The following is a 24703-nucleotide window of genomic DNA, read 5'->3' as shown; positions in this document are numbered from 1 at the left end:
AGGCTGCGGCGGCGCGCGGGGGCTCGGGCCGGGGCGTTACGGGGCGGGGGCGGCGGGGCGGCGCGCGCCCCGCCGGCCGGGCGGACTCGCTCCCCCGTCATGCCCCGCCGCCCCGCCCGCGGGTGGCGCGCGGCCCCGCCCCGGCCGGTCGCGTGCGGCGGCGGCGGCCAATGGGGCCTCAGTCCGCCTGCGCAGATTCAAACGGCGGCTCGGGAGGGAGGCTGGGCGCGAGATTCGGCGGTACCGACCGAGCCCGCCGCGAGCGCGGCGGTGGCAGCGGCAGCGCAGCCCGGGCGGAGGGGCCGCTCGGCAGCCGGGGCCGGGGCGCCGGGGAGCGGGCCCAGGCGGGAAGGCGCCGCCGGAGCCAGCGGCAGCTCTGACAGGAGCAGGGAGGCACCGCCGGGCCAGAAAGGGGCCGCTGCGCACTCAGTCCTTGCGGGCAGGGGCCAGGCCGAGCCATGCCTGACGCTCCGGGAGCCGGACCGGGCCGGGGCTGAGTGCGGCGGCCGGGGCGCTGCGGATACCGCGAAGCTCCGCGGGCAGGAGGGGGCCGTCGGAGCAGCCCTGCCCGCCTCCAGCCTTCCTGAGCCGTCCGTGCCCCTGCCCGTCCCCCGCCCGCCCTGCCGCGCAGCCCGGCGGCCAGAGAAGGAGCCCGCCCGGGGGCGCAGGCCCCGCTGTCGCGGCCGCCCCCTCTATGGTGCGCCCCGAGAATGGCGAAGAGACTGCGCAGGTGAGCGTGGCCCCCGCCCCCAGCCCCCTCCAGCCCCCCGGCCCTGCGCCCTCTCGGGCAGCCGCTGCCTTCCCTGCCGCCGTCCCGCGCCCAGGTACCCCCCCGCGCCCCGGGATCCCTGCCAGGTGCCGCCGCCCCGCCCCGGCCCTGCCGCCCCTCGCCCCCCCGCTGGGCTGCGCTGGCGCTGCTCCCGGCCTCCTTCCAGCGGCCCGGCCGCGGGTGTCACTGCCCGCCTCCCTCCCCCCGCCCGCCGGGTCCTCCCTCGCCCGGCGCCCGCACAGGTACCTGTCTTCCCTCGGGCTTTACCCGCTCTCGGGTGTAGCTCTCGCCTCTGGCTTGGCGGCTGCTCTCGCTTCTGTGCCTTCGCTCAGGCCGTCTTTGTTGTGGCTTTACCTGGGAGACTCCTTAGCTTTGCTCTTCTGCGGTCACTAAGCCTGTCAGTAGCAACTGCGTTGCCTCCGCAATAGCTTTTCCTGCTGGTTACTTTCCTTCTGCTGGAGTAATACTTCGTGATTTTCTCCTCCCGAGGGGCTTTGGCACAGCCCTGGTGTAGGATCTGGGGCTGTTCGGTTAATGTTGAGACCTGGTGATTCTTCCAGTATTTTGTATTCCTGCTTTCTCTGATTTGGCATATTCTTTGGTTGGGGATGCCTTAATCTAGCCTGAAATATTCCTGAGAGAGAGTGTTTTCCTCAAGAGCTTCCGCAGCAGCCTCAGATGGTTTTGATACATCTTTTGTTTTATTGATATGAAAATGGGTGTGTCTTTGCTTTGTATTCAGAAGGTGGGTCTTGGAGAGCTGTTCTATTGCTATAACTATTCTTGTCCTAAGTAGAAAATCAGTTTCTGAAAAGTGATAAAGAAATGTGAAACAAGAATTAGGACTGAGAAAGGGAAGAATGCTTAGTGAGTAACAGTAATGCATGAGTTACCTATGGCATCCGGGTTTTACCATGTCTGCACCCTTCTTAGGGAATTGGGAGTGGTTCCAAAGTTACAGATACTAAAACTGCTTTTGCATTTTCCTCTGACATGAGAAGAGTTCATGAATTAATGGTCTTTTTCTGCAAAACTGCAACTAAGAGAAGAAAGCAGTGCTTTGGGTTTCTAGTTGTGTAAGGAGCAAGATTCATTAAGGGGCTTTGCTTGCAGAGGCTAACTGCTGTAGCTGTCTGTACGTGGCTATCTGCAAGAATCAGCTCAGAGATACAGTGTTTCTTCTTCCTTCTAATCTGCATTTTGTAATTTAAGAGACTTTCATCTGTGGTATTGCAAACAATAGTTACATCTTTGCAAAGCTTTAGCTTGCATTATGTCTTGTGGCTATGGAGTCCTTTGATGTTGTTATTGAAAATAGAACCGGTTGTGGATAGCAGGGGAACTTTTTGTTAGAGATCAGTATCCCTGGAAGAATAATATTATGTGAGTGTGTGATGATAATGTGTTCCAAACTAAATCATTGTAGTTAGGAGTTTATGTAAAAGCGATTTCAAGATTGTTGATCTAGATATGGGCTAAGGAGAATGGAACTAAGTTTAATTTGGTTTAAACTACTCTTGGTTTTTGCATTTGGAAGCTTTTTTTTATTCCTTTGATGGTTCTCAAATCAGAATTGCAGACTTAATTTATTGTTCCAGATGTCTTACTTGATGAAACTTGATGGCCATGTTCCACTTTCGTGCAGTATTTTAGCTCAGTTTTGTAACTGCAAAAGAATTGTCAAATGAGCTATAACAACCCAACATGTTTGAAAATCTTTTCTTTTTAATAAAAATCTGAAGTTGGTAGTTCCAACCTTTCGTTATAATCTGGGGGTGTACTACTCTAAACAGGACTGAAGACTAAATGGTTATTCACATGGAGTCAAGGTGCAAGAGAGGTCAGTGTCCTCTCGGCTGGCCCTGGAAGCACAGAGGATGTGGTGGCTGTGCTGGTTGGCGCGGGGACGTGCACGTCACTGGAGAGCTCTGAGTGCAGGGTTCTTAGCCATCGCTGCTGGCGGAGACCCCGTGTTGTCTGATACTGGTGCTCTTGTCAGCATCACTGCTCTGTATGTGGAACATTTCCTCTTTTTTTAAAATTGCCACAGCTTTTCATGTAACTAAGGACGCTGTTCTTGAACAAGTTTGCTGTGCAGAGATCATGCTGACAAAGGGCTTAACCCCAAGGCCAAATTTTAGTTATAAGTAAACGATATGGCTTGCTTGGTATGAAATAGGATTATAACACCCATATATGCTCCTTATAATACCAATATATACTCCTGAAGTTCATAAAGAATCTGTGGGTAAGATAAAACATAAAAGGAGGTGGGAGAAGGAAGAGAAAACTCTTAGTTACCTGTGGGTTTAAATCCTATTTTATGAAGTCCTAAGCCACTTAATGCAAAACTCTTATAATAATTGTGTTTGCAGCTTGTTTTTTGTAACTACTGTGAAGAACTTACTGTTGACCTTGGACAAGTTTACTGCTTTATATTTCAGTGGGTCTACAAAGTTTTAATATATTTTCATGTTACTAACTATTTCTACTGCATCAGGGAGGGTCAAATCCAGATGTGGTGTAGTATGTAGAAGTAATATTAAATACACTGGGTCTGCAAGAGCTGGATACATACTGACCTGTAGTAATGAAGGCTTTCAAGTAAGTAGTGCTCTTCTTCGATGACCGTGTATTTCTGTTAGCCAGTGAGGATATAGTTCATGGGAAATAAAAAAAATGCATAAATGGCTGATTGTCATACTTAGTCAGTTAATTGCATCTTCTGGAAAATAATGTAGAAATTAGACATCTAATCAGTTCTTGAGACTCCAGCACAGGTTAATTCCATTACTGGGAAAGGCTTTCTTTACTTTTGGTGAAAAATTAAAGTAATTTTCAAGGCTGAGCAGAACGAATATATTTTGTTTTGAATGTGAATTTATTATATTTATCCTGTGTTTTATGCTGATAATAAAATGGAGAAAAATTGAGATTGCAGTGTGAAACTACTTTTACTTAAAACTGTGTAATTGGATGCGAGTCTCTTTGTGTCTTTGTCGTAACTAATGCGGAGGAGCTGCTCATTTTGTTGTTAGGCCTAGGTTTCCTCGTGTTTGAATGGATGCTAACATGAGTCACTGACGTGTAACTTGAAGTGATATTTCCATGAAACGTTTCCCCGTGCTGCTTGTTCGCAAGGCTTTGTTTATCAAGGCTGTGAAGCGTCCATTTCTCCAGCAGATGGAGTATGATCTACATGGAGTCACAGAGGTGGTTACCTGACTTCCTGCCTCTCTGACTCTGAACTTACAGGGTCCGCACTGGTACGGTAGTTAGTTCTTGCTGGAATGTTTCTGTCTTCACAGATTTGTATATAATTCCTGTAACATGGAGGCAAGGGATTTATGCAAGCAGGAGTCCACTTAAAATGTCAAGCTGAAATTAATTTATTTGGCACCCTTGTTGTGTTTGAGTTATGGAGGTGGAACATGAATACGTTTTGCAGACTAACAAACCACTTTATCCTATATATTTTTGTGTAAAATAGAGTAATAAATGTGTTACAAAACCATGATCTTAATAACTTTTGCTTCGAATTTAAGTATTTACTTGGAATGAATTATCTGTCCATATCCCAGTAAGTGGCCTTGCAGTTAAAGTTGATTCTGTTCCTTTGACATAGTTCTGCCTCCAACAGCAGCCTATATTCACTTACATTCATGCAAATTCCGTGTTATTTTAGAACAATATGTACAGATTGGAAAAAAAGCTACAGGTAATTAGAAAAAAAGTTACTCAGAGTTATTTAAAGCTCTTTTTCTATCTTCTTCACTCTTATCTTGTACTCTGTAGTAAGGAAGATGATGATCTTCAATATGTGGATCACGACTATGAAGTACCACAGCAAAAAGGTTTGAAGAAGATATATAACAGGGCAAAATGGACACGTGATGAGGTACTACTTTTTTTTTTTTTGCTTTAGTTTCATTCATTTATAACGTTGGTAGCACAAGAAATACGTGATTATTTAGTGCCATATTGGTATAGCATGTAACATTTATTGGCTGAGGCTATGTTTTAACAGGATGAAAGGCTAAAGAAGCTGGTGGAACAAAATGGGACAGATGATTGGGCTTTCATTGCTAGCCGTCTCCAAGTAAGTAGATTCACTGTTTCAGTTAACTTCACCTGTAATATTTTTTACTTTGGTCATATGTCTGGTTTGGAAATGAGGTGAAATAAAAATCAATACATAATAATAAAAATATTTTTAAAGGTGCCTGTAAATTGTGTTTGAGATCTCACTCAGACCTTGGCAAACCTTATCAGTTCAGGCTGGGGCTTAAGTGATTGCCTGAAATTATAAAAAATAATTTTTGTCTTCTGTCCACACTTGCTATTTGTTTTAATTTTCGATTTTATTCCTGCTTCCTATTGGTTGCATCACTTTTAGTATTTACACCTACAGTTGACAGGTTGCTTCTGAAGCAGTTAGAAGAGGGAGTTGCTTCTGAAAGGTTGTTTGAAAGAAGCAAGATCAGTTTCTTAAACACCTTAGGAAAGGGGATGGAGGTTTTTTTGCTTTTGTTTTGGTGTTTGTTGAATTTTTTTTTGTTTGGGTATTTTTACAGTGATTTCCCTAACATATGTAAATCTTTCCACCCTATGATATCTTTAGTTGCTACAAGTGGAACCATAGTAGGTTTCTTGGAAGTTTCCTACTGACACTTAAAAATTCTTGTTCTGTTCCAGTGGTTAGGTGAAATGAGTAAAGGAGCTGTTGAGTCAAACATTAAATGGTTCCTCAGCTGTATGAGCTGCACTGGTAGAAAATGCCTACAACTAGAATTGATTGTTTTTCTCTTCCAATTAAATGTTAGAAAATGCCTACTATAAAACTGTGGCTAGAATTGAAGGCTGAAATTGATACCTAGAAGTGATATTGAATATTCAGATGTTAAAAGTAAAAACGTTACTTTCTCCTGCCCCCACCTTTGTGGGTTGAGTGGGATGATATGCTTGTATGAAATTCCTGTGTAACTAGGTAAAAATAGACTTGAATTTGAATGCTGAACAACTGTAACTTTTCCTTGGTCTTGTAATACTTGTGCTACTGCAGTGGTTCTGATTTTTTTTTTCCAAGTGGTGAAGTATAAATATCAGAGAACAAACTCAAAGCTTCTAAATGTAAGGAGTGCATAAGCAAACCACTGTTTTTTACATGTACATTATCCTCATCCAAAAAGCAGTGAAATTAGTGAGTGGCAGAGGAGAAAGAGATAATATAAAAAAGCTTTTATATTGAACTGTTTAAAAATGCAGTGTCTGGGGATACTGATCTACAGGTGTATTCTGGAGTTGCATTTAATAGATGTATCGGTTTAAAATAAAAAAAGTTCTCAATCTGAAAACAATAGACAGAAAGTTATTGTTGAGCTGGGCTGAAGCGAGGCTGAAAAAAGACTCCCCAGCTATCACGGGAAACATCCATGGAGGATCAGGTTGCCTGTTGGAGAATCAGTGATGTTGGAAGAACCTGTCAAAATCATCTGGTCCAAACCCCTCGCTCAAGCACAGTCAGCTGGAGCAGGGTGCCCAGGATAGCATCCAGTTGGATTTTGAAGATCTCCGTGCATGGAGACTCCACAGCCTCTCTGGGTCACTCATTGTAGTGTTCAAATTGCAAAACCAAATAGTGGAGGCTGGCATAATTAGCACTTAACTTGTTACTGATGGTCTTTTGCTAGGACAACAAAGTGTATCTTGAGTTACTAGTATGTAAAGGCACTTGAACTGCCATGCTTTCAGAACCCCACTTCACTATTAGGCTGGACACAAACAAACCTTCCCTCTGTTCTGCCCAAAAAAGCAAGGATGGCTTAAAGGTGACCCTCAAGGAAGGGAATTCAGCTTGTATTCTCTTTCCATTTATTGGAGCCAAGGCAGACCTGAAATATTTATATTTTTTCATTCCATCAGTTGTTTTGCTTTTCTCTCCTAAATATGTCATGATTTGAGAAATGTCTGGTAAGTAAAAACACTGACAGGCCACAATTAGAAAATCTTTCTTTCATCGAAAATGGGAACTCCGTGCTTGCTCCACCAAGAGGTGATAATGCTTTGTTACAAAACTCATGTGCTTTTAATCATACAGCATCTACTAGTGATTAACTTGAAGGCACTTTGATAAATGTAATTTTAAATGTAGCGGAGTTTTAGGTGTTTTTTCTGATCTTCCAGCCTGCTCCTTGTTTAAGTTCATTTTAGTGTGGTAGACAAGCCCAGCAAAACCTTGAAATGGGTACTTGCTATCCATGGGCTTGCACTGAAGAGAGTAAATCATATCCCAGTGTTGCAAAAGGTAGACCAGTATGCTGTGCTAGGGCAGGCTCTTACCAGCATGTTTCTAAGGATTGGACCAAGGACCCTGAGAGTCCCAAACTTTACTACAGACGGTTTTTAGGAGGTTAAGTGAAAGCTTGCTTCTCTTTCATAACTGGGAACAATAATATCTCAAAGGATCCTTAGTGAAGCTACAGAAAAGCACCATCTGTCCTGAGGAGAAAAAGCAGAGTTGTTTAATTTAGTATGTTAGCTAAATATGATATAAATCTGTTTTTTCTTAACTCTCTAGTAAAGAGCTGAGAATATACTCATTTGAGACTCAGAAGAAAGTTCATTCCTTTATTTGAAAGAAAAAGTATTTCCTTTAAAAAATTCTAACCTTATATAGGATATAGATAGTCAAAAGCATGTCAATCATGAAGTTCAGAGAAAGTGTGGAGTAATGAGGACAAAAATAATTCTAAGTTTTTCTTTAATTTCTGAATTTTATGATTAAGAACACTGGAATAATTGGAGCTTCATGCAAGGGTGTTTTTCTGGTGAAGAGTTTTTATAAGCAAATGGAAGAAGAAATAAGAAGGGGTAATTTAACTCTTATACTTAGAACAAAGGTCCGAATAAGTCTTTTAATTTGAAATATGCTAATAATTATACTTATTGGCTAGATAATATTTACAGGTTTATGTATTCAAGAGTTTAACAGCTACACTGGTCTTCTAAAACTATTTCAGAATCGTTCAGATTTTCAGTGCCAACATCGATGGCAGAAGGTACTGAACCCAGAATTGATTAAAGGTCCCTGGACTAAAGAAGAAGATCAGAGGGTAATAAAAATTAATTGATACTGTAATGTTATACTGTAATAAAATTGGCATATGACTGGTAAGAATGTGTATTTCCTCTTGGGTTTCATCTCCACAAAGATGAGGTCTGATGTATCTTGTGACATAGATAATTGCCTTACATTATGCTGTGTGAGAAGAGAAAAATGCAGCTGCTCTTAGGTAGATGGAATATCTGGTCTGCTCAAGCGTTTCATTTCCCTGTGGTCAGATTGCCAGCTGAACTACTCTAGCTTACCAAGGAGAGGAGATCTCTTTACAGCGCTAAAGATCAAAGGTCTTATTTACATCTTTGTTCCTCAAACCCACTAGATTTAAGGGGGTTGGAAATAAGGGAGTTTGTTTCATACTCTACCATTAAAGAAGCTAGCAATGGTGTTTTAGATTCCTTTTCCCAACCTCTGCTAATCCATGCTGCAGCTTTTTGTCTGCAAAACCCGGACTGTCTTGTAAGGAGGTGCACATACAGCTTTCACATGTTATATTTCATATCAGCTGTTTATTCCCACTGTTTAAAATTGTTCTAAGATCTTTTGAGCTAGTTTTTGTCAACTTGTGCATATGGTCTACCTAATCTATTTTTTTAGAGTTCTCATCAGTCTTTTAAGAAAAACCTTGTTATGTGTAAAAAATACGTAGATATGGGATGAAGACTAGGTGTAGAAAAATGGGGTTTCTCTCATACATATGTTGTGAAAAAAAGTCAAACTCAGCAGCTTTACAAGATTCTTTTTTATCTTTCCTAGTGCCATCTTATGCAATGGGTGACAGAAACGAAATGTCCAACTGAATGTTTTCATCAGTATACAGTTATATTCTAAACACAGTAAATTTGGAATTAGTGGGCATTTTTATTTTATTTTTTGAAAAGTGAATTTTAAAACCCCAAGTCACTGTCTGCCTCCTTAGGCCTATCAAGTTTACTATTATAACCCTTTTCAAAAATATGAGTTTATCAGTGTTCTCAGTCTTTGATTAGGAAAACTAGATTTTTGAAATGATAATAAGCTTTCATCTGTGTTCCAGGTTATTGAATTAGTTCAGAAGTATGGTCCAAAGCGCTGGTCTTTAATCGCAAAACACCTGAAAGGAAGAATAGGCAAGCAGTGCAGAGAGAGATGGCATAACCATCTCAATCCTGAGGTAAAAAAGTCTTCGTGGACAGAAGAGGAGGACAGAATAATCTATGAAGCTCACAAGCGTTTGGGAAACCGATGGGCTGAAATAGCAAAACTTCTTCCTGGAAGGTGCTTTTCAACTCTATTTGTGTTAAATATTGGAATATGGAAAGCGGTCATCTCAGTACTCTTTCCAGAGTAATCTGTTAGTCAGAGAGCATCTGTCAAAACTTATGTTACAACATATTTAGCTAGATAGATACTGAAATGTTTGAAAATCTTTTGCATTTGATGATGTATTCTTAAAAATCAATAAAAAACCCTCTAATGCTCTGCAGGTTCCTTCAAAAAGCTTCCTGTTCACTTCAATAAAACTGTAGTAGAGTTGAAGGGAGTAACTGCAAGGAACAGTGGAAGACACTCAAAAAAGAAAGTCTTAGTAACCTTCCTAAGTCCAGACTTAGAAGTCATGCAGTGCAAAGCTCATTTGTTACCATGTATTCTCCAAGTTAAGAATTAATTGTGTGCATTGTTCTCCTTTATTTCAAGTGTGATTGTTAACTTACATGCTTGTGATAAACAGAATTTTAGTGTATAAATGGTGTAATGAAAAAAAATTTTTTGCCTTGTATTGTTAATTGAAATTCAATGTTAAGCTATCCCTCTCTGAACTTAATTTGTTCAGGAGGTGACTGTATAGCTGTGTATGAGCAATGTCAGCACTTGTTCTCTTGAGAGAATGAGTCCTTAGAGATGTGTTTAAAAATGTGACAATTTCCTTAAATTCAATCCATGAATCACAGGAAATCCTTGGGATGAATGGGAAGCAAATGGATTGCCTCTTAATAGAATTTCAGAGAGGAAAGATGAGACAGAGGCATTCCTAATTCACTATCTTATATGTTGAAAAGAAATCCAAGATGAGACACTTAGCTGAAGATTGAATCCTAGACCTAGAAGATCTGTAAAGAGTAACACTAGAGGGATGAAAAAGGGGAACACTTCTTCGAGTCAATCTTAAATGAAGAATGGGGCTTAAAACAATTTTTATCACTGTGTACCTCTCTCTAAGACTAGTAATATTGCTAATATTTTAAACTAGAATACATTCATACTCTATTCTTACCTTAGTTCTTGGCTAGTGTTAAAAGTGATTTCAGCCTCCTTGTCAAACTGCAGCCATTTTCTTTCCAAGGGGAGTGACAATGCGTACAGGTCTTCTGCCATGCCTGCTTGTCCCTGTACATGATCAAGAGCACCAAGAAGTAGTGGCATGTTCTTCCACAAAGCTGCATATAAAACTGGGAGCTGGGCATGCAGGCTACACAGAAGAGTTGTGTTCCAGGGGCAAACACTGGCCACAGTGCCCTTACTGTGCTGTTGGACAGGAGTTTCACATTCTGCGATTTTGTAGCAGAGAGTAAAGAATGTAGTGAACTCTAAACACATGGTTATTCCAAATATCTATGAAAAAAGTTCTGGCCCATGATAACAGCCAGAACCAAGGCTTTATCTTTTGCAGCTTTTAATTTCCTGCATACTTGAAATTTAGTAGAAGGGAATTTTGAAAAGAGTTTTCTAGCTATTATGCCAAAATCCCACTGATAACAGAACTCTCGGTCCAAGCTGCTGGAGCTTTCTGGATTTGTGACTTCTGATTAACCCACTACACAAACCCCGTAAATTGTATTAAAGTTTGAGATATGGAAACTAGTCACTGTTGTACTCTTTCATTTTAGGACTGATAATTCAATTAAAAATCACTGGAATTCCACAATGCGAAGAAAGGTGGAACAGGAAGGATATTTGCAAGATGGTATAAAGTCTGAAAGAGCTAGTTCATCTGAACTTCAGCCCCAACCTTCTCTGACTGTGGAACACTTGCACACTCAGAATCAGTTTTACATACCTGTTCAGACACATGTAAGTTCAAAATCCAGAATAATTAGTATTTCCCAGTTTCAAATAATTTTTTGAGTTTGGAACGAGGAACAAACTGAAAGAATGAAGATCTGTTGAGTATTTTTGTGATAATACAGTAGCTTAGGATTGGTAAGCCATAATACATAGTTTATGTACCATAAACTAGAGATAATTTTATAGCCTCCTTCTAGTTGGGGTTTGTAAAATGATTTATGTCTTTTTAGATTCCAGCATACCAGTATGCCTCACCAGAAGGCAGCTGCCTGGAACATGCTTCAGCCTCTTCCAACTTAGTTCAGGTAAATTGTTAACAGGCATTGTAAATGAAGAGAATGTACTGTGTGTTATGCTGTACAACGAAGACTTAAAAAACTTGTAACTTCAAAATATCTTTTAAGTCTTTATCATACACCTAAATTTATGTAAATGTTCCTCTGTAACTAGCCTTGCTTATTTGGTAGTTCTAGGTAGGAAAAAAGGAGCTATCATTATACATCCTGGAAACACGATTGTGCTTATTCTCACAGAAATATGCCTTAAAGCATAGTCTACTAGTTAAATCATTAGGTTAAAATGATGACCCTTTAGTATTATCTAGCCTCTGAGAGATGAAAGAGAAGATTTTACTACTTTGTATATGTAATAAATGTAACTCTGTCTGAAAGCTGGAACATAGGATGTTCCATTTAAATATGAGAAAAAAATTTACTATGAGGGTGACAGAGCACTGAAACAGGCTGCCCAAGGAGGCTGTGGAGTCTCCTTCTCTGGACATATTCAAGACCTGCCTGGATGTAGTCCTGAGCGATGTGCTCTGGGCAATCCTGCTTTAGCAGGGGAGTTGGACTAGATGATCAGACTCTAGAGGTCCCTTCCAAGTCTGACAATTCTGTGATTCTGTGAAAGACTCAGTTCAAATAAATTGCTTATGGCTATGTTTTTCTCAATTGGTTTTAGTTTTCTCTGACTGATAAATGTCTGTCAGTTAAAAATGCTTTTTTGCAGCATTACAAATGCTGAAGTATTGAGAAACTTGAAAACATAAAAAAGTTATTGAATAGATTTATTTCCTCTTGTTTCTTTGGTGGCACTTAGAGTATGTCTTAAATTCCTCATTTGTTGCAGATGGAATGTAGATAATTTTTTTGAATTTGATATTACTAAAAAAGTTGTTTTGACACAGGGAATAATACAAATTTTGATCGTGGTAGATATGTTAGAGGTATTCTACAGGACTCTGTACCTAACCCTTAGTTTCCCTGTGCGGGTCATCTGTTTCCTGTTGTGTTTTCTTCCCTGATCTCAGTATGAGAGTACGAATCATAACGAAGTCTTGCATGGCCTTTGACACTCTGGACTACCCTATATAGGAAAGTATAAGCTACTTTCTGCTCCTTGAAATGCTCTCTAGATTGGAGAGAATGCTTAGTTTTGAAACTCATAACATGTATCCTCACTTACCTGTATTTATAGCAACAATAGAAAGTTTTATGGAGGTTAAAAACCAACCAACCAAAACCAATTAGTTTTCTGATGGTAGTAGTAGGGTTGTTTGTGTAGGCACTCTGTCAGCAAATGCTGATTTGAAACACTTTCTGAGGTTAAATAACTGAAAATTCTAGAGAGCAAATGAAAACACAAGCACATCTACCAAGGCGACAATTGTGTTGCTTCTACTAAAGGTAAAACTGAGTAACTTTCCATTAAAAAGTGCTATAGTGCACTGTTTACAGGCCACATTAGAAACCTGTTAAAATATTAACTTGTGTACCACTTCAGCACTGTATCCATCTTCTGGTAATTGCTGGAGTTCTTTCACTTGCAAGTGACTGCTACTGTATTACAAAATACAATACAGCTGGAACAGCTTAGTTCTTGCTATGTGCGGATTTCTGCTAAAAATGTGGCTTTGTTGTAATACAGAATCCTTACTGTGGAAGGGTGATAGAGGTGGAAGATAGTAATGGCTTCTTTCTTCAATTTTTCAGCAGTCATTTATTGACGATGATCCTGATAAAGAAAAGAAAATAAAGGAACTTGAATTGCTACTGATGTCAGCAGAGAATGAAATCAGAACACGAGTCTCTTCTGTAAGGATTATATATTTCTGTAAATATTTGAGTATTCTTTACTGAGATTAATCCTCAGCAATTTAGTAATGGATATTTGAGTTTGTGCAGTGTTTTTTCACCTGACCTTCTAAAATCGAGCCTATGACTGTTGGGTTGTTAAACAAGGTCTGTATGTCAGAATTGAGGCAAGTTATTTATAGTGCAGTTTTTTAAAGTGTGAAAACAGCAGAAATATGACCTGTGATTTGGCAGGTGTTCCTAAAACCCCAGTTTTTAATCCTCTTCAAGAGCCAGAATATTTGTTGAAATCACCGCCATTCTCTTTTATAGATCAGCAACACTGATCAACTGATCAACAGAAAAAGGTGAAATACATAGATTTTGCCCTATTTGATTTCAAAGTGTCCTGTAGGTTCTATTTTTATCAGATTCTGTGTGAGTGCTTGCAGTGCTTAGTATCCACATTTGGACGGGACAAACAATATAAACATTTTCATTGTATAACATTTACGTGTATGTCGGTGGAATTAGGGAAACTTGCAGATGAGAGTCACGTATATCCTCAGGAACAGAGAGTTATGGACAACATCAGACACCTAACCAACCCAAGCATAACAATCACTAATGTAGATTACAGGTAAACTTCCAGTTTGATGTGGTGGAGCTATTTCTGGCGTTCTCTTGAAACAGTGCAACATTCTGCTTAGCTAGTGGAATCTGGTCTGCTTCTAGATTTCTAGTGAAAACTAAAATCTGTTTCTGGAGTACTAAGCAGTGTACTAAAATGAGATACCCATTTAGAAGTTAAGTAAACTATCAGTGCAGAATCTGCATTAAAAATGCATCAAACAAGAAGTATTTTACCTTCTAGAAACAGTTTCTAATCTTAAAATGTACCTGCGTTCTGTAGCGAAGATGACTTCATAATAATCTGATGTTCAGGAGCACAGGAAACTTGCATCAGACATGGCTTCCAGTACAACCCATAATTATCTTAAGTTATAAGCATAAGACCTGAATGAGAGGTAAGACAAAAATCTTACACAATTTGAGAATGTTCAGTATGTTATTGTAAGGAGAAGACGAACTGCAAACAGATAATTAGCATTGGAAGAAGCAAAAATTACTTATGCTTTAGTCTTTACATGTACTACTGTTTTTTCCCCTCCCCACAGTCACATAACGTACTTTCTTCAGCCTATAAATTGAATAAGATTAACATGTTTCTTCATACTTTTTAGCAAGCTGAAACCTTACCTTGTTGGTCTGGAAGTTTTGTCGCTGAAGATTGTGTCTCTAATACGCTGAACAGCCTTGGGGATCAATCAAGTGATTTCTACAGCATGGATGAGACCCACTGCACATCTGTTCAGCCTAATTCACCACCTAAGTATTTGGCTGCAGAAGCGAATACTATGTTAACATCTCTACAAACCATTCCAGAATTTGCAGAGACACTAGAGCTTATTGAATCTGTAAGTCTGTATTTATTCTAAAAAAAAAACAACACACCACTTCAGTTTACACAATATGTATAAGATACTCTTAAAATTACCTTATTCTGTACTTGTCTGTAGTTTCACCCATATCAAATTATTTGTTTTATTGCCTGTTTTAAAAAGAGAAACAATTTAAAATATTCGGTGTTTTAGGATTGTGTGAAAGATGCAGGGAGAATAATGCAGTATATGGCTTCTGGATGTAGAGAGCTGTTAGATTGGCTTGGATGTTGTGAAATAGTCTTGGATAAGCCTTCTAGTGTTGGGGTGTTTTGCATCTTGCCTCTTAGGATCCTGTAGCGTGGAGCGATGTCACCAGTTTTGAGCTTTCAGAGGCTGTCGCATCTCCTGTCAAGCCAGCTCCAGTAAAACTAATGAGGATTCAACACAATGAAGGGGGTACTGAGTGCCAGTATAATGTCAGTGTTGTGCTTGATGGCAAAAAGCACAGTAGCATCAGTGGCGAGGAAGAAGCAGTTTTTCCCACGACTCCAAACTTGACTAAATTCAGCACTCCACCTACTATCCTAAGAAAGAAGAAGAGATTGCGTGTTGGGCAATCACCAGTTAATGAACTGAATGATGGTTTGTGTAATGATGCCATCAATGTTGCACTAAAGCATACACCAGTGAAAACACTACCATTTTCTCCATCACAGGTGGGTTTATTTTTAAATTATGGGTAAACTATGAAGACTGCAGTGGGTGGATTATAAGTTACAAGTAACTTCTTCCCTAGTCATGCATTGTAGCCCAAACAAATGTGTCAAAAAACTTTTTAAAGCATCTGCATAAGGGTAAATATATTAAAAATAAATGGTTAAATAACCTATTTTCTCAGTTTTGAAGACTAACTGGGGAGAGGGGGGGTAGTGGCAACTTATGTCTCAGCTCACGCTTTCTCATGCAAATTATTGTTGATAGAGACCTATTGTCTCTGTGACCTAATTAAGCAGTAGGGATTTTAAAGAGAAAAACAAGGTTTCAGTGATAAATATCACTGATGTCTTGGTGCATAACTCAAGAATATTTGTTTTGGTTTTGTCAGTAAAAGCTCTTCAGATATATACATATTTTATTTATTTATTTATGTATTTATTTTGCTTCTTAGTATAGTGGTGAATTTTTGTCCTTTAAGGTTGCTTAGGGTTTTTTCTCTTTTGTGCTTAGTTTTTCAACACTTGCTCTGGAAATGAACAATTTAACCTTGAAAATCCTGCTTTTACATCAACTCCAATCTGTGGGCAGAAAGTTCTTATTACGACTCCTCTACACAAGGAAATGACACCAAAGGATCAAAAGGAAAATGTGGGGTAGGATTATTACATTAAACATGTGGTGGTGTTGCTCAAATAAAACCAATTTTTCTAAGCATTAAGAAATTAGTCTGCTTGTATGCATACTATGAATGAGTTTTAAAACCCCTAACACTTAAATACTTGTGTACAAACAAACTGTTTTTACTTTATGGAAAGTGGCTTGTACTCAGCTAAAATTTATCCTTTTTAAAAATAATCAATAAAGTCCAATTAAAGTTTAATTAGGGCAATGCTATGGTGATCTTAAGATGTTCAGATTCATGGTGGTGATATGTGTTGTATAAATTAATGTATTTTTAAATGTTTCTTAGATTAATTTTATTACATTACTGTTGATGAAGTAAAATATTAAAATGCATATATGAATACTTTTCTATTCCTTAATAGTTTCAGAACTCCCACAATTAGAAGATCTCTTTTGGGTTCAACACCAAGGACGCCAACTCCTTTTAAAAATGCTTTGGCTGCTCAGGAAAAAAAGTATGGTCCCCTCAAACTTACGGTATGTGGTGGCATGGTTTACTTTCTCCTATGTTAAAGTCTAAATGCCCTCTTGTTTTTGAGATATTGTAGGCCTCAACATGATCTTAGAAAGCATCTTCTAACAATGCTGTTGTTTCAGTGACATTCCTTATTATCCTAGAGAATAGCTAGAATGTAAATCAAAAATGTGTCAGATTTTGTATCTTAGAGTAGTATCCTCTAGTGTACTATGGAGGCATTGTCTTTTTTGGATGGTGTTTGGTACATATAATAATTTGATCCATAAAAGCCTTAAAAGCATTGGTTCCACCTTTGTGAGTTGTTTTAAATTTGCATAGCCAGGCTAATGCTGTACCTTTTATGAGATTATAATTGTCTAAGATTTTCATTTTAATACTTTAGCGTTCTGTTTTTTCACAAGAAAAAATTATAAGTGAGAGAGTGAATGTATGCAGGCCCACCAACTGGATAATCTTGTAAGAGCAAACTGGTGCAGATGAATGTGACTGACTTCATTATTTTAAGCAACTTTCACATTTGACTTGAAAAACAGCATAGTCTTTGAAAGCTCTGGACTATTTAAGAGCTGATTTTTTTTCTGGTTTTGGTTCTTCTGCAGTGCTGGGACTGAAACTAGATGTTTACCACAGCATGCTAGTATTCTGATAAATATTTTTTATATCCTTCTTCGGGGGGTTACTTGAGTGCCATACAGTTTTCTTCATCCTAAAACCCAAAATCTTAATATAGCACTTCATGATTCCTCTGATTCTTATGGCTGTCACAGACACTTTTTTTTGGTTGACTACAGATAAGTAGTTTTTTCTTTGTTTATTCCAAATGAATTAAATTTTTGCTCACTTCTAGCCTAGCTAAGGTATGTTAATGCATAATAACTTTTGGAATTCTGTAGACATATGTTTTTCAAGTTCTGAAATATTCCTGCCAATATATATTGACTGCTTCTTTTTTGCAAACACAGAAGGTGGCTCAGACTTTGCCACAGGGCTTGGCACCATCTGTGTTACCCTATAGATTCACAGTCTCTCACTATGCAAATGGAGTGGTTTGGCATTCCTGTTTCTGTCCACTATTAACCTCCTGTTCAAAATCAAATTTTGAGGGCTTAAGGGAATTCTTCTTCTGTTGGTACACAAAGGAGCCATCTGTATGGCTTCTGTGAAGTTCTGTACTGTACTTAGGACTATCAATGTCTTATTCAACGATTTGTGTTAAGATTGATACCAGTTCCTTTCCCAACAGCAGTCATACTTCTATAGTACAGTTTTGTAGTATGTTTATATACATATATATGTACATATATGTGTTTATGTATGTGTTTAGTATATATAGAGTATTTTTATCCCATTTGTCAGTGGATAACTGTTGCTAATAAATGCAAATAAGTAGTTTGCATGTCTTTTTCAATGCTACTTTGCATTTTTGAAGTACTGTATGCATGTATACATTTTACCTGGCTAGAAATAATGTGGAGTAAAATGAATTTAAACATTTGCGTAGCCTTGCAACCTTGATCTGTAATTGTTAACTACAGTAGCTTAAATCCTTTTATCTGTTGCCATACTTGGCTGTTTCTCTTTTCTGGCCTACATTAGCTGAAAGTAGAATACGGTAAAAACTAGCGACTAATAGACTTCCTGTATTTGCTCCTGCAATTTCCATTAATTTAGTCACAACCACTTGCCTTCTTGGAGGAGGACATTAGGGAAGTTTTGAAAGAGGAAACTGGAACAGATATATTTCTCAAGGAGGAAGATGACACTGTGTATAAAAGCTGCAAGCAGGAGGTAATATTACTATAATAATTTAAAAGAGGAAATAACTGGTTTTAAATAATATTTTACAGTTTTTCTCTGCAAAATGTTTATTGCAGCACAACTCTTCTAAAAAAGTCAGAAAATCACTGGTCCTCGATCCATGGGAAAAAGAAGAGATTGGTGCCCAGCTCTTCACAGAAGACAGTAATTTAGAGGTACAGGTAAGTATTAAAGTACTGAAGAGCATCACTGGCAGCAATACTAATATAGAACTGAGTGTCTTTCATTCTGTCAACTAAAAGTGCTTGGATTGAGACTAGATTCATAAATTTAGAGTGAGAATCGCCTTCAGTTTGAAATGCTACTTGAAGTACTTAAGCAATACTTGAACATTGGGCTTGAATTCATACATGAATTCTTCCTTTTAGACCTTCAGAGCAGGACTGGTAAAGTAATGTGGATGCTTTGCAGATTTGCTGTTACTGCTTCCATGCTGGTTACTTATAAACTTCAGCATATATGGCCTGCCAAAGCTCTCTGTAATACACCAGCAGGATGGCATTTGCCCCTCTGTTTTGCATGCTTGATCGGCTGGGAGACATGTTCTGAAGATACCTAATGGCATATTAGACAGCATATTTTTCTTTTTCCTGCTCCATATAGTAGGGGAGTGCTTTAAGAAATATCAAGCATGTAGAAGATGAGGTTTGTGGGCTTCCTCTGCCTGAAGGAATATTAATAATTCTGCCTCAAAAATCAAGACGTGAGTTCGAAGATGGGGCTGTTTTGGTCCCTCATTCCTTTAAAAAGTAGCCCAATATTTTTCAAGTTTAGTGATTGTATAGATTAATTTTTAGTCTTGTAGGAAAACTTTAATCTAGTTCTTTTATGTATGCATGTGTTTAATTCTGAAAGAGCAAATGTCTGTGACTCTTGATCAGGTATACAGCTATATTCAAGAGATAGGAGCCAAAAATTCCTAAAAAGAAGTGGTGTTTAAGTCAGACCCCTTTCTGATTATTTGTAGCTGGTTTTCTAAATGCCCATCTTAAATGCCCAGCCTACGTGTCTGCTTGATGTTGGGTGCTCTGCCGCCTAGTGGGAATTCCTGCTTCCCCAAGAGCATCCTTGCCTTGTGAGGAGCAGCATTGCTGCAGCCATTCAAAACAGAAACAGCATGCTCGGTGTTCTCTTGGCAACATCTTGTTAAGACATTAAACATATATATATATATATATATATATATATATATATATATATATATATAGCACCTCACTGATGTTCAGGTTATTAAGCTAAAGCCAAGATATGCTATGATGTGGTATATTAAAAGCATTGGACTCCATTTTAATGAGGGATGCTTGTGCAACAGGAGCATTTCCTCTTAACAGGAGAAAAAGCAGTAGTATTTGATTTAAAAATGAAAAATGTACTAATACTTAAGTAGAAATTGTGTCCCCATATGGCAATGTTAGGAGTGAGGTGTGAGGCAGAATAAATATGTAAAGGTAGTTTAATGCAATGTAATGGGGTGTTTTTGTAAGCAAACAAGTACATAGGCCACTGTTCTCATCTAATTTTGCTCTCTAAAATAGCCGCATACCTATTGTGCTTTGCTGTAATTAAGCTGGATTGATTTCTTCTTATTTCTGTAAACATTATCAGCATATAAAACTCTTTGGGAATGATCAATCCAGTGTTTATTTCAGTTCTTAAAGCAGTTCCTCCCTGATACTGATGTGATCTTAATTTTTTTTGCTTCACTCTCCTTGTGTTTCCTTTCACAAGGATTGTACTAGAAGTGAATTACAAGCCTTTTTCTTTAAAACTTCTGTAGTTACCACTTTACCAAGTCTTATTCTTAACAAAACATAATCAGCTGTAGTGTGACTTTATGTGAAAAAAAAAGTCTACTCAGTAATGCTTAAATCACACAGCTAATCACTTGTTTACTGTGCTTAATATTGACTGTGAATCCCAGGATAGAACAGGCTAGTCCTTCAATAGTGTTCATTACTTTTTCTTTTCAGAATCCTTCCTAGGCTCTTTCTGATAGTATTTGCTTTGTTTACATTTTGGCTTCTCTGATCACAGCAGTTGAAAAGTTTTTTTATTATTATTAAATACTAATTATTATTTCTGTTCCCTTCCCTCTTTTTTGTCAATAGTCAGAAAATGCATATACAACATCTTTATTAATGATACCATTGTTGGAAATACATGACAACCGATGTAACCAGACATCAGAAAACCAGGATTCAAATCCAGCAAGCAAAGCAAATGCAGTAATTAAGAAGAAACTGAATACATGTTCTTCAAAAAGTGTCAAAACAGAGAAAGATCTTCAGGTCTGGATGCAAATAATTCTGTTAGTTTTGTTAGCAAGATAACAAAGAATTTCTGTTTGGGCTCTGCCTTGTACTGATGCCTAGAATAGTTCAATTCAGTGATTTAGTTTCAAGCAGCGTTTCCGTGATCTTTATTTCTTGTAAGTTGGTCATTTGTCCATGAAGTGTTCATTCATAGCTAAGTTCTTTAAATACAACCTAGATGTTTCACTGTGTGGCCTCTAAGACTGAAATGTGGGGGGAAAAAAAATCAGGATAGAGTAAACCTACAAAACAAGTTTGGGTACCCAAGTCTAGCAGTAAGAAAACTTAGTGCAAACTAAACCTCTGTAGCACCTAAGTTTCTCAAATTTGATTGGTGCTTACTGGGAAATCTAGTTTTTCCTCTATGTGTGTTTTGACCACAAGATTTAGGGAGGTGTTATCTGTGACCTGACTTGGTACCTGTTTCTGTTTGCCCTATAGGGAGTTAATGTATAAAGTTTTCTGTGTCTTCTCAGGATATCTACAGCTATGTATTAATTAAAACAAAACAAATAGGCAAGGCACCTGGAGCCTGATCTTCCATGTCCTACAATTGCTTTAACAAGGGTGTACTTTTAAGTACAGCGACAACAGTATTACTTTCTAAGCCTTTTTTTATGAGAAGACAGAACAAACCTCATTTAGTTGTGATGTTCCAAAAAACAATTAACTGCTGCAAATTGTAGCAAAGTTCTGGCCCAGAACTATGTTCTTAAAAATATTTTAAAGGGGAGCTTAAGTCATACTATACTCACAAATACTCTCATTGAACCACTTTTCTCTTTTTGCTCTTCCCCTGAGAAAGTAGCCTCTCTGACCATGAGTCCCTTCCATGAATCAAGTCCTGCTAAACTTAGAGAAACTCAAGTTACTAATTTTCTCTGTGCATCTATATGTGGAACTGATCCTCTGGATCAGTTTCTAGCTCCATGTGGGAGGGAGTGAATCTTGCATTCTTCAGTATGTTACAATCTGCTAGTGTCAGGTCCAATTTAGAGCTGCTACAAATCAGCTTGAGATTCAGTAAATCATGTAAATGTGCGGAGTTCGCTTTACGAAAGTAGCACTAGTGGCTCAATTATTCCTCTATTAATTATTTCTATTCCTAATTCTTTTGCCATTTCTAATATATTCCCAAAACATCTAACCGTTCCTCCACAGCTGTCACTTTGGTTCAGTGAAGACCTCTGCAGTGCTCTTTTTCAGCTGCCAAACCATTTTGCCTTCCTTGGTGTCTCCAGACATCTGTCAATAATGTGTTTTTCTGCCAGCTGAGCTTAGCAGATTTAAAGGGGAAGATATCCAAAGAGAAGATGACTTAATTAACTTACCAATTGTTGAACTAGTCTCTTTTAAGTGCATCTCTGGTTTTGTGTGTTAGAACTTCAAGCGAAACACAGATGCATTGCTGGGGAACTGGATTACAGAGTGGAGAGGGAGCTTTGTCACAGGTTTTACGTATTGTATTGAAGAACTGAATCCTCAATAACATAGAATATTGCTAGGCTTTGATCATTTACTATTACTCTGAATAGTTATACAGGAATTCCTCAAGTATTTTAGTTGGTTAAAAGAATCTTTTTAACTGAATTTTATTTTGTGCAGCCAAATTGTGAATGGGAAGCAGTCGTTTACGGAAAAACAGAGGACCAGCTTATCATGACTGAACAAGCAAGAAGGTATCTGAGCACATACACAGCTACCAGCAGCACTTCAAGGGCTCTGATTCTGTGATGGTCACTGCAACTGACAAGCGTCTCTTTCCATTGAAACTGACTCAATGTTGAAGGGGGTGCCAGCACAATACTTGGGAATTAAGTCTTCACTTGGAGACAGTCTGCCAAGGGAAAACTTAAAGCTACCTTAAAGTTTCCTTTCTTCTTTTGTCTGAGAAAAACCAGGCATAAAGGTCTTGTATTCTCTATGAAAGGATAGTACAAACCATTCTGCAATGAATTTATTAAATATTAAAAAAGTAACACCCTAAAATATGATAAGAATGGTGAAACACAGTACTGACAACATACAGTTTTTAGGTCTATTTTTCATATTTATTCTTTTGACCTGCATTGCTTTTTTCCGTTAGTGCATTTTCAATATAGAGTAGGTTTATAGGTTGTTACTGTTTCCAGATGAGAAACATACATGACTGAATGTGCTTTTTGCTTATGTAGCATTTTTCTAGTATATAAAGAAACACAATGGAAAGGAGTATAAAGGAAGGATAGAAAGTTGCACTACTAATTTTTTTTGGTATGCTGCAAAACATTGAAATTAACTACAGTGTTAAATATATTTATTTGCAAATGGTACTAGAAGTAGGCAGAGGGGGGTGAAATAGGTTTTAGTGTAAAGCATCAGTATTTTCTTCATAAATCTCAAAATGAGATGATTGTTGAATGTATTGTACAGTATGTAGGAACAGGAGAAATTTTGTAAATTGGAAAGGAGTCTGTTTTTATAATTTATTTTCATTTTAAAGCTTAAATGTAGATATTTATATGTATGCAGGTTGTCTAGAAGCCAATGTTGTTTCCTGTTAAAACAGCTAAAGTGAAAAAGGACAAGTTTAAAGTATGTAATAGCAGAAGAATTACAGTGGTGAAGTGTACAAATCTATACTGTATGTTACATCTACTTAACGATTGCACTATAACCCTTAAATCATGTTGGTCTACAAAATAATTGCAAGGTATACCTGTATTATACAGCCATTGTTCCTATACCTTGTTTATTTATATTTAGAAAGGAATGGTGGGGTCCTGTATGTGACCCAGGAGTACTTCATCCTGCATAGGAACTGAAAACTAATGCATTTTAAATATATATATATTTAAAAAAAAAAAAAAAAAAAGAAACTTGGCACCTTGGATCTCAAAACATTTGTATCTGCACTTAAGTTTGACCATTTTGTACTTACTTAATGTCTGAAGAGCAAAGAGAACATTATTTATGAAAAAATATTTGTCCTTATTTAAAAGTATACAGGTCACAACAGTTGCTTTAGTTGCCTATTTTAGGTATTTGCACTTACGTCTTTTTTTTGTTGTTGTTGTTTTTGAAGGAATGTTTTGGTTTGCTTTTGTTGTAGAGATTTTGATGTAGTTCATTTTAGAGCAAGTCATACTGGTGTGCTATCGACAGATACTGACAGGTAAATAGAAGTGTACACTGTAGCTGTAGTTATTTATGATTCAGACACTCTTCCTCTCCACTCCCGGGTGTGCTGCTGCGGATCGCGGCAGAATCGGCTTGCTGCTATGAGAGATGGAAAGAGCGAGCATCGTATGCACTGTATGTAAAACTACAAAAATGTCAGGTTCTCTAGTTAACTTTATGAGATCAACCAGTACTATGCAGGGTGTGTGAAGTATTCCTATCACTTTTAATATCAAAGATGGTAGAGAATAATTTATTAATGGAGCATTTTAACACGTGGTGAGTGGTGCAAGGAAGGTAATGGGTTATTAAACTTTTTTAAACATCTCAAAGCTTATACAATCCTTATTTTTAGAAGCTTTTTGATATTAAATATTTGCCTGGATATGATAGTAGTAGGCAGAAACATTTTTAGCAGTTTTTAATTCACATCAAAATTTCAAGGGGAGGGGGAATCCTGTATAAGCAAGGGAATCAGAAAATACCCATCATGCCAGGATTACTCCTCACCTGTGAAAACTGAGAGGAGGCAGTTGGCATTCTTGGCACAATTAGATATAGGTGTACATTACCAGAATTGATTTAACAGCAGTGTTTAATGCTGGAGACAGCACTTAATTCACAAAAAATGAAATAAGACATTGAGAGAGAATGAATATCTAGAATCTGGATGATCTATTTCGGTAGAAATGGTATCACCATAACTCCCTATACCAAGTTTAAGCATAGATTTATGGTAGGTAGTATTAATTTGTGTTGGTATTGGTTGGATCGTTTAGTTAACTCTTACTTTGTTGCTTTAGCAGGAAGGATTTAATCTTTCATATGTCAGGCATCTTTTATTACTTTTTGAATGTTGTGTGCATTTGCATTTCTTTCAGTTTATAGGTAGATTGTACATGCAGCAGCCAAACTTGCATGAAACCTAAATACATATTACTCCATATTTTTAAGGTTTGACATAATGTGCAACAAATGCCTTGTTTATCTTAGTTTTTGTTGTACTACAAACTTTTATGTAATAGAATCTCACATACAATACAGACCATATTAATGCCAGAAATAAAGCATCTATGTACCA

At 38.2% G+C, this 24703-nt stretch overlaps 1 protein-coding gene across 1 annotated transcript; it reads left to right on the top strand.

Annotated features, from left to right (window-relative positions):
• Positions 1-257: 257 nt before the first annotated feature.
• Positions 258-24703, top strand: MYBL1 (MYB proto-oncogene like 1). The gene is made up of 16 exons (XM_051612174.1): positions 258-730; positions 4565-4667; positions 4797-4868; positions 7789-7881; positions 8926-9146; positions 10757-10940; positions 11165-11239; positions 12929-13030; positions 14254-14487; positions 14802-15170; positions 15682-15824; positions 16218-16332; positions 18005-18121; positions 18208-18312; positions 20260-20439; positions 22069-24703. The coding sequence occupies exons 1-16, from the start codon at positions 711-713 to the stop codon at positions 22195-22197; spliced, it is 2262 nt and encodes a 753-aa protein (XP_051468134.1). The 5' UTR covers positions 258-710; the 3' UTR covers positions 22198-24703.

The sequence above is a fragment of the Apus apus genome, chromosome 2 (genome assembly GCF_020740795.1).
Source record: "Apus apus isolate bApuApu2 chromosome 2, bApuApu2.pri.cur, whole genome shotgun sequence".
In the NCBI taxonomy this organism is placed as follows: Eukaryota; Metazoa; Chordata; class Aves; order Apodiformes; family Apodidae; genus Apus; species Apus apus.
This window is presented reverse-complemented; position numbering and strand designations above follow the sequence as displayed.